Raw genomic sequence first — 10,399 nt, 5'->3', positions numbered from 1 at the left:
TGAGTTTGATTCACCAGAGACAGAAGAGTTGAAAAGTAAGAGGTGTTAAGGCTTATGTAATTTCTTACTGACCAAGAAAAATAAGTATAATAAAACTGTTACATCTCGGGTTCACCCCAAAACTAAAGTCAAAATGAAAGGTAAGTGCTTCAAAATGACAACATGAAAGTTTACTGAATCTCTCCCTTGAATGAACAACAACTTCATATCCTGGAAAAAAGGAACAGTTTTATCCTTTTTTGCATTTCTCACAGTCATAAGGAAAATCTCTTGCCACTGAAATTAAGTTTTACAGAGGTGATGAGTGTCTGTATTCAGGTACAAAAATTTCACCTTTCAGGTGTGAAATTCAGATGTGAATGCTTGTGTGTACAGGCTTCTAATCACAGACTGGCATTAATGGTTAAATGCATCTAAGCAGGGGATGGATGCTAATTAGTTGGAAGGTGCTTACTGCGACCCTTCTGGAACAATGTCACAGCTGTAACTTTTTGGCCCTGAAGGTGAGACCTGATTTAATGAAATAGAAACAGCCTGTCTTAAACACATGTTCTGTACCTTCGTGTTCATAACTGCTTAAGTTTGACAGAGCAAACAAAGTGGCAGGGAATAAATGTTACATATTTTAACTTCTGAAATTTCTTTCATCAGTTAGTCTTTTCATCTGATTAATGTGCCCTGTCGGTACAGAGCTTTAATCAGCCACAGATACTTTCAGGAAAACGATCCGGGATGGATTCAGATGGAAAACGATGCCAGCGGTAGTCAAGGTGAAGATTAATTCATATCTAGCTTCTAGAGTGGGAACTAAATATCAAAACAGTAGCACAGCACCTTAAAGATGAGGCACCAGTGTTGCATTTGTTGTCTTTATGCATGGATTTGCAGTCTTGTAAGTCTGTGTTGTAGTAAGATGTGTGCTAAACTCAGCAGCTAACAGAAAAGAGAAGTGCTTGCCATTGCTTTAGTTTTGCAGCTGATGGCCCTCATAACACCAGTTATGTTCTCTAGAATATGTGTCCTATATATTCCTCCTTCCTCTCTGCTGCTTCATGGTGGTCATTTTAAATAAAAATGGAGAAACAAGGCACAGTGAAACACTCAGCTGCATTTGTCAGTAGGGCTGCTCTTCAGAGCCAAAGTTGCACAGCTGTTAAAAGGCCTGAACTCATGGAGTGCGTCAATTCTTTATTGCCACACTGAGAAATTTAATTATAGTGGGCAGTACAGTAACTCAAAAGCATGCAGGTGTCATTTCAAAAAAAATTAGAATGGAAAGGAAATTTTCAAAAAGGAGTAGCATCAACTTTGGAACTACAAGGAAAGCAAGGGAGCCTTACAACTGCAGAGTAATTAGGTGTTCCTTAAATATTTTTCTTCATTGTGTTTGTGGATTCCTCCCCCCCACCCCGCCTTTCATATTCTTTAAGCAACAAGGAGGAAAAAAGACCAAACATGAGAAAAAGGAATACTTCATGAAAAAAATAAAATGTTACTGCAAACCTACAGAAACATGTGAGGCTGTGAGAGACTGAAAGAGTGAATGTCTCAAACATTGTGGCGGGGTAAGTTCTGCTTAAGGACGAACTCTGCATAACGAGGAACGCCGCAGAGCGAGGAACGCCAGGAGAGAAGCAGCCGGCGAGCCGGCGGGGAGGCCGAGCCGCACGCAGCACATCTCCCTGCTCTGGTGACGCCGCCCTGATGCGCTGAGCAGGGCAGCTCACCCTGCGCGGCCAGAGATCACGGCCGCTGGGAAGGGGAAGTTACTCCCCAAAAGACCCCCCAAGCCCACCGACCCATTTCCCAAAGGCTCACGAACCGCTCAGGGCACCTAATTAGTCTCATGGGTTCGAGTGCTCACCCGAAGGAGGGGCACGGATGATAAAAGGGCGCGAACCGAAGCCCCACGCGTGCACGCCCACTGGAACGGGACCCCCCGGCTGACTGGAGCAACGCTGGACCCCGGACCGGTGACATCTTTCTCTTTTCCTTTCTCTCTGTCTTGTTCTCTCTTTTTCCCTTTTCCGTAATCCCCACACCTCATCCCTTTAGACACGAACCGCTGACTAAGTCTGGGACTCGGAGCGGATCCAGCCGCCCCCGGGCTCCTCTCTGAGGAGGAGTCCGGAAAGCAAGGGGGTCCGCTCTGAACCCCCTGACCCAACGGGAGGGATCTCCCCATTCCCTGAACCGATGTAGGTGGTCACGGCGGGTTCCACGGGTCGCTGAGGTAACTCCATGCCAATTCCTGTTGTGAGAAACCCCGCTACCTGCTGTCGTGCCTCCCAAGTTCAGTTTGTTTCTGCCGCGAATAAAATGTTTAACTGATCGTTTGGTGTCGTTTCACCTTCATTTAGCCTGAGGGAATTCTGAACTCAACTCCCTGGTCTGTCCAGCCCAGGTCGTGACAGGGGCAACTCAGAAACACCTTGCATCGAGGGTGAGCCCAGACTGATCCACTGCTGCTCTCCCAGTTGTACGCCCCAGTACAGAGTCCAGGTACAGGCAGGCAGCGTACCCGGCCTCAGAAACTAAGAAGGTCTACCTGACCTAGACAGAGCCTCAATTTTTTTAAAAAAATTATCTTTCTCTGTTCTTTGTCTGGTTGAATACCAGCATAGTCTTAATTATATACATTGTGTTGCAGTACACACGTTAGTTTTGATTCTGCATCTCGGCACAAATAGGTAATTTCCATGCTAATGGTCAGAACAGAAATATTACCACTGACATAATACGTGCAGTTTGCTTAGCTGATTCCACCTTCCATATGCATGTAAAGAAAAACAATGACCTGTGCAATATATTGGAGAGTTTTTAACACCATGTGGTAGCTGGCTGGTTCCTGCTTGGATCATGTTTTCTTCAGCAGCTTACAAGATGTGATGCCCTGAAAAATCAGTGTCTGTTGTTTACAGAAAGATCAAATGTAATCGAATGGAGAAGCCTAAGACATGGCACATGCTAAGTCTTATTTATGGTGATTTGGCTGTGTACATCAGAAACGAACCAAACTACTTCAGAGTAAGAGGAAAGTGAAAACATTGCAGGGGAGACAGGTTATCAGGTGGGAGCAGGCAAGGAATGTAAGAAGGAGTGAAAAATTACATCTGCCTTGCCATGAAATATGGACCTCAGTAGCGATGCTGATGATGTGCCAAAAAGATTGATAGTGAGGCAAATTCAGGGAAAGGTGAAGAGTGCTGTACCACTAGCTTATCAAATGACTCAACTGTCAATTACACCTGACTCTTCAGCATAATTCACCGTTGGTACAAAATGAAGTGGAAGCCCCCAAGGGCCCCAAGCAGGAATCCATTAGGAAACAACTATAAATCACCTGTCCTATAGCAATCAAGGGCTTATGTGTTTGAGCTGCTATCTTAATAAACCATACATCACTGTTCTTTCGAGGGTACAACAGCAAATGAGCAGTTGTCTCTTCAAGTAAGAAAAGAAAAAAAATTGGCAAGGGCAAGGGAAAATTTACTAATGGGAGATCTAAAATTAAAATACACAAACTGCCTGTGGTCTTAAGCTTATCAGTCATTCACAGGAAGTTCCAGTGTACTAGAAAACTAAATGCAATTTTAATGTGTGTAAGAGCATACTTGTATGGAAAAAAATATTGGCAAAGGATTGGAGTATGATTTGGCAGACCCTCCCTGCCAGGTAACAAAGGTCTCAGCGAGGTGGGGTTGTGTCCCAGAGTACAAAAGAAAGTGTTGTAGGTCACTGTAATTAGCAGTCAAAAGCTCTGATTTTGATTCCAGGTGGACACAGCTCCCTTAGCTTTGACAGAAAACTACCCAAGAGCAGGATCTGTAAATCCAACTGAGAAACAACTGAGGCATCTCCCGCCTATTGCTACTCCCATGAAAGCCTGAGCAATGAAAATAGCAGAGTATCATTAAACCATCAAACCTTTAAAAGACCATAAAAGCAAGAAAGAGAACAAATAAATAATATTGCAGAAATTGTATTCCCCAAACTAATCCACTCATTTTAATTTCATTTTTAATAGTGGTTTCTCTGGAAGTGCTAAAAATGTATTACGGGAGGGAGGTATGTGTGTCTGCATAAAGTGCTGTGAACAGTCTTGCAACAGGAGGCTTCAGTAGCTATTAATCCAATGGTAATTCAGCCTGGAAGAAAGTAATCGCTGTTCAAAGCCCAGGTTGTGCATCATTTGTGTCTTCATTAAGTTTCCAAAGAGATGGATGGATGCCTCCAAGCTTCTCCTGGGTGTAACTTAAGCCAGGTAGGGCTTTGCAAGCTACTCTCAGACAAGTGTCCAAGTTTTCATGGCATATCCAGAAGTAAAAAAACTTTACCATGACAAATAAGTGGAGGGAAACATAAAAATCCAGTGACTGTGTGGCTGGAGCAGTGTAATTCTGTATTAAGAGGCAGTTTAAGTATGATTTAGCAGCACATAGGCTTCATGCTGAGTCTTGGCACAGGAATGAACCATGTTTTAGGAATCATAGAATCATAGAATGGTTTGGGTTGGAAGGGGCCTTAAAGATCATCTAATTCCAACCCCCCTGCCAGGGGCAGGGACACCTTCCACTAGACCAGGTTGCTCCAAGCCCCATCCAACCTGGCCTTGAACACTGCCAGGGATGGGGCATCCACAGCCTCTCTGGGCAACCTGTTCCAGTGCCAGGTGCAGGATAATTTTTAAGCACAATCTTGTTCCTAGGTTCCACAGTTCATTGTATCATGTTATCTTGCTTAGACACGTCCATTAAAAATGACATCATTCCTCAGTGTTTCGCCTATTGATATTACTGAAAACTAAAAGTCATCGGTACAAACAGGACTGAGCCAGAGGCTGTATCTGTCAGGTGTCTGGTCATGGACCGGCATCTGCTAACTGACCTGGGTCACCCTGTCAGCCCCATACTGAGGACTGGGAGAGAGCAAGATCAGTAAAAAGCTATCACAGCACTCATTTGTATTTTATAAGACAAACTGCAGCAATGTAAAGTAATATAATATAGACCTGTGTAGTTAGGGTGTAGGCACTAAGGTGTTCACCCCTGGGGAGCTGCTCCTGGGCATGAAGGGGGATACTGGAATATTTCTATGGCCCTTTAGTTATATTGAAGCCATTCTTCCATTGCTGTAACATAGACAGACAGGCAATGGATAAAGCTGTATCGGGGCATGGTGCAGGTTTAGTTTAGACCTGGGATTACAGACCCTTCTGTGAAGTGATGGCTTTTGGGTGCCTGTGGATGCTCCCAGGCTGTCTCCCTCTATAATATCCTAACATGCTGACAGTCAAGTCATGGATCCAACTCTAGCCACTGTGCAAATCCAGTAAAAAGACACTCTTTTTTCAAAACCTGTTTTTCAAAATCAAAGATGAGAGACAGGTGATAGATGTGGAGCAATAGGGAAATCCCAGCCCGAGGCAGCTTGCCTCTCTCTAACGCCAGAAGGCTTGTGATGAGTCAAGTCTGCTAGATTTTCAGATCCATCAGGGAGCGTATAGCTGCAGCATTCAGCAGTGGGCCCTGTGAGTGGGAGCTGGGATCCTGAGGGAAACAGTGAGGAAGCGGCATTTTGAGTTAAAAGAGGAAAAACTAAAAGCCGCTGCCTGGAGACTGTAGGCTGTGGTGGCCGGCGAACCGACACTGTGCGGATACTTTATATGTTTCACACCAGCGACTTTCATTCTTGTTTCTGATTTCTTAATCCCTAAAATATTTCCCCGCGGAAGCGCTGATCCCTGAATGGCAAATTAACAAATTGAGTACAAAAGATGAACTCATGGTTTGGTGGCAGGCTGGGCCGGCCGGTGCTGCCCAGCGGGTGGCATTGCCGAGCCACCGGCCGCAGCAGGCAGCCCCAGGGCGGCTGGACAACCAGTGGCTTCCCTCCAGCTCCTGCTCCTGCCCTGAAACTTCACCTGGTTGAGTCTGGGCTGAAAGTCTTCTAGGGGAAGAGCATAAGGAGAAAACCGCCCTCCCTCTCGCATCTTTCGAGATGTTTTCTTGAGTGGGAAATCGCTGGTCAACAGCTTCTGGTGAAGTCCTCTCCAGGCAGAGAGGAGTTACCCCGGGCTATCGCAGGCGTGTGTAAAGGTAGTAGGTGTGAAGCCATGGGAGGAGAAGCCTGGCTACACAGGGAGAAGCAAATCGATGATAGCTGCGTCCCAGTCCCAGAGCCAGACTAGCAGATCGTAAAGCCCAGTACCCCGCCGAAAGGCTGCAAGCTGGGCTCCCGCTCCCTCAGTCCCACGTGAAGCCAGGTTATTTTGGCCTCTGCCTTTACTCATGGGAGATTACGCTATCCTAACTTTACTCCAGCTCTACCTGGAAACCAGCTTAATGTGATAAAATTTCTATCTGTACTTAGACAGGGTACATTGCTGGAGGTGGCTCTTCCTTCCAGTAACGTAGCAGTGAGCAGCCGTTCTGACCTGTTTTGTGATAGTGCTGTTTGACTTCGAGCCAAGACTGATACGGTAAATAGTGTCTGGGTCATACATGGGGTTTTTTGAATACAGCACGTGGGTCTCATGATCGTTGCAAAAGGCAGTGTGAGGAAGTACCGGAGCAGGGAACTACGCTGAGGCATAGAAGGATCTGCCGGTCCTTACTGGAGTCTCACTGACATTTTCTTCCTGGCTTACAGCTATCTGCTTTTCTGCCCTCATCTCAACATGGAAGCATTTATTTTGTAAACAAAACAGAAAGAGCAGAAGTTTCAGACTATGTCATTCCCTTGAGCGACGTCAAGTGCATACAGTGACAGCTTCAGGCTGCACGTGAAGGCAGTCCCTTCAGGAAAGACAGCTTGACAAGTCTCTTGGCCGCTTCTTCCTCTTTGGTGTAGAATCGAGGGAAAACTGGTAAACAAGGATTGCACAGCATGCAAAATAAAGACTTCAGCCTACAAAAATAAAAGAGGCTAATCGAGGCCTCTCCTTGGTCTTCCTCCTGCTACATGGGAAGGAGCTCAGCAACCTCAGCTCAGCAACATCCTCAGCAGTGCAGAAGCTGGGTCTCTTTCACTCTGTTCTTCATATCACTCTCTCTTTTGGGTTTTATAGATGCAGAATTTTACATTGTCCCCTTTAGGAGGCAGGCGTGAAACACCTAGGCCTATTGCAAGTGTCTGGCATTAAATTTGTGCAGGAACATACAGAACACTACTGCACAGAGCAGGAGAGGAACTATAGTAATTCCTAAGCAAGGGAGTAAAATTACTGCAAGGCAATGAAGAACCCTGAGACATGAATACTTTTGAAAAACTGTCATGCTGCAAAAGGGTCACTGTTCTCTGAACTTTTCAGTGCGAAGCAGCATGAAAATTGCTGTGCGTAATCAGCTAGCTTGAAAGAAATTTTAGAAACAGAATGAGGTAGTGTTTAATTTTTTCCATACTCCAGTTTTACACACTCCTACGTAATTAACATACAGCTGCTGATGTTGCCTTTTCTTGTACAGGATGCATTTTTCAAATTAGACCAAAGTACAAAACATGCAAGTCTTTGTAATATTATAACAAAGAGGTTTCACTCATTCAGAAGGTGCAAGCACCAGAACTAAATCAGGGGTGACGCGTGGGTGGGTTTGATACCGGTTCTACTCACACCTGTCACTTGCAGCAACCTGGCAAAGTTTGCTGTGTGTTGTCCCGTCACCTTTGAAATTAATAGGAAAACTCACAAACATCAGGGAGCACCAGAACTCACCAGCTGTGGAAGGGTCCAGCACCTCGACCCTTTCTTTCGAGTTCAGGCAGTGAGATCGGCTATGCGCATTTGATAACTGCTAGGCTGGGAGCAGCTGAAATACATTCTGATTCATGGCCTGTATTCAGGCTGTTAAGAGGACGTCAGATTGTGCGACTGCTGTGACTGAGCTAAGATCAGCCCCTGCTGGGTTTGCCGCCTGCCAGAAACCTCCTGAGCCAGTAAATCCGTGTTTCAGTGGCCCTGGTGCCTGAGGAGCTGCCAGGCAAGGCAGGGCTGCCAAAGCTCGGGGCATCCTGGATGCCCACACTTGCTCACCCCAGAGAAGCCGTAAGAAACTTAGCTTAAACTAAGGGGAAGAAAAAGGCAGCGAGAGCGCTGCCGTTTCTAGGCAGGGAGAACGGGTTAGTCTTCACAGCAAGAATGGACATCCACAGATCAGAACTGCCCCCCTCCTTTCCTTCCCCAACCACTCTAGCTGTTTCGCTCCCAAAGATTTCCTCCACAAACAGAAATATGGGGGACCAGACCCTCTGCTGACATCCATTTGGGACAACCATCAAAGCGACTGATACCACGTGAGAGCCTGGCCCACCGCAGAGCCTGTCAAATGAGGCTGCTGCAAACCCCGTTTAACAGGTTTCGAAGACTTCATTTGGGGTTTCAGTTACTGAAGCTTGGGAGGCTTCTGTGGAGGAAGATGATTCAAACTCTGCCTGTCCTGCCTGCATGAGGAGGTGAAGGACTGCTGCTCGTCCCTGGGCTACGTTTGAGCCGTTACTTCTATACATCCCAAGAAGGAATAACAACGCAGAAGTCACCGGTATCATACAGATAGCTGTGGTTTAGAAAAACGTAGAAATGTAAGACTTTTCTTCTGTAATGGATCTTTGTTCAAGTCCCAGTTATGACACCTTATGGAGGCCGTATTCCAGGAGAAATTTAATGAAGGTAGTGGTATGTTGGAAGTGGAGGGAGGAAGAGAGCCGCTAGCCAGAGCCCAGGTATTTGCCCTGGCTCCTCTCATCCTCAGTTTTACATCGTGACCAAATGTCTCATCGCTGCCAGAATCAGGCCCTAAGAAAGCTAGTTTCTAAGTGAGTCCGGAGTAAGGTAGGCTTAGCGTCATTTTTCTGACGCTTTCAGAGCCGTGAAATTCTGCAGGGTCCAACAAGGTGTCGCAGCTCTGGCAGAGAGACACCACCGCTCAAACTGCCCTTCTGTGACTTTCTAAAGCCTAAAAAGATCTTTAAAGAACACCATATGTACATGCACTTCACCTCTCTGGAAAGAAGACAGGCTTGTGTCGGTCATTTTGGGAGGAGATCTGTATTCTGTGGGATAGACGGGCAAGCGAGCCGGCGGGAGGCAGGTCCGGACGCCTTGCTCCTTCCTAGGGCCTGGACCTCGCCAAAGGATGGTCCTTCTTAATCCCAGTGCTTCCCCCAAACTACCATTCTGCAGTCTTTATTGCAGGTTTGGAAATTTTGATACCACAGAGGCCAAACATTCAGAAATCATTACACTCCCTTAATTTTTTTTTTTTTTTTCAAACAAATACACTTAGGGTTAATATCCTCTGGCTTGTAAGCTCTAAAATACATTTGGGCAATTTCCCATATTTTTCTCTCTAATCACAAAAGCAAAATGCTTGCCTTAATTTTTTTCTTACACAGTGACGTGGTTCCTGGGGCTGGGGACTCCGTGAGAGTGCAAAATACGACAAATAGTCTATATCTAGTGACACGTCCTCAGTTTTGGCCCGAGCAGAGACAAAGCAGCAACACTTGCATGTACCAGACAAAAGGAGTGTTAGATTACATTTGGAAGCTTCTGTGGACATTGAATTACTGGAAGAGAAATGATTCTAGTGATTATTTATCAGAGGATCAGCAGAAACGGCAACTCAGACCTGAGGTGATAAAAAAAGACAAGGCTGGGAAGAGATAACTCTTCTGTGCATTCTGTATTACATTTCAGCATTGAAAGTTATATAAAGTGGCAATACACTTTTTTCTAGCAGAAAACCTGACCAGTTATGTTATTTATGTTATCCTCTGTATTGCAAGGAAAAAATAGTCTATTTTAATTGTTTATATATATTTGAGTTATGGAAAGTTATAAGTAAAGATGGTAGAAACATGTTTGAAACAGAAGTATGGACATGATTCAATGGTTAACTTATTTCCTAAATGAATGAGAAAGGAAACAGGTTGCTGCAAGCTTCTACTCTCACTTCCTTATGAGAGAAGACATAGAGGCTGTCTGAGAAAGAACGGGGCCATTGTGCGTGCTCGTCTCGGGCAATCATGGGTAACTGGGTAGAGAATGAAGGACTGTCCATCTTCGTCGTTGTAAGTACAATTTTTATTGCGATTTAAGTCTGGTAAAAAGTTCTACAGAAAGCTGTACTAAGCAGTTCTCCCTATGCCAGTGAACGATGCATATGATTATGCTGAAACTAGGGCAGCAAGTGCAGTGAAACGCTTCAAGAGAATAATTTTTAAGGAGCTCTGTCTGGTATCTCAGTTGCTGTAGGCTTCATTGTCAACTGAGAAATGATCATATGTTAACTTTCATTTGCTTTGTTAGAAATATTTAAGTATCTGGGGTTTTTGGATGCAACAGTGACTTAAGGAAAACAAATAACATTACATCTCACTTAACTATGTGTGCTTCAACAGA

The 10,399-nt window shown here is 45.1% G+C and overlaps 1 protein-coding gene across 2 annotated transcripts in view; it reads left to right on the top strand.

Annotated features, from left to right (window-relative positions):
* The window catches only part of LOC115343583 (cytochrome b-245 heavy chain), a 43,350-nt gene that overhangs the window by 11,543 nt on the left and 21,408 nt on the right, over positions 1 to 10,399 (top strand). Inside the window, exon 2 of one of the 2 annotated variants that reach the window (XM_030019712.2) lies at positions 9,391 to 10,068. In XM_030019712.2, coding sequence (XP_029875572.1) covers positions 10,024 to 10,068 — 45 coding nt within the window. In that variant the 5' untranslated portion in view covers positions 9,391 to 10,023. Of the gene's footprint in view, positions 1 to 8,387; positions 10,069 to 10,399 lie in introns of those variants that run through there. The other variant, XM_041124765.1, reaches the window with a different exon arrangement.

Source organism: Aquila chrysaetos, chromosome 7 (genome assembly GCF_900496995.4).
Source record: "Aquila chrysaetos chrysaetos chromosome 7, bAquChr1.4, whole genome shotgun sequence".
NCBI classification, from domain to species: Eukaryota; Metazoa; Chordata; class Aves; order Accipitriformes; family Accipitridae; genus Aquila; species Aquila chrysaetos.
The sequence above is the reverse complement of the archived record's forward strand: the minus strand, read 5'-3'. Positions and strand labels throughout refer to the sequence as shown.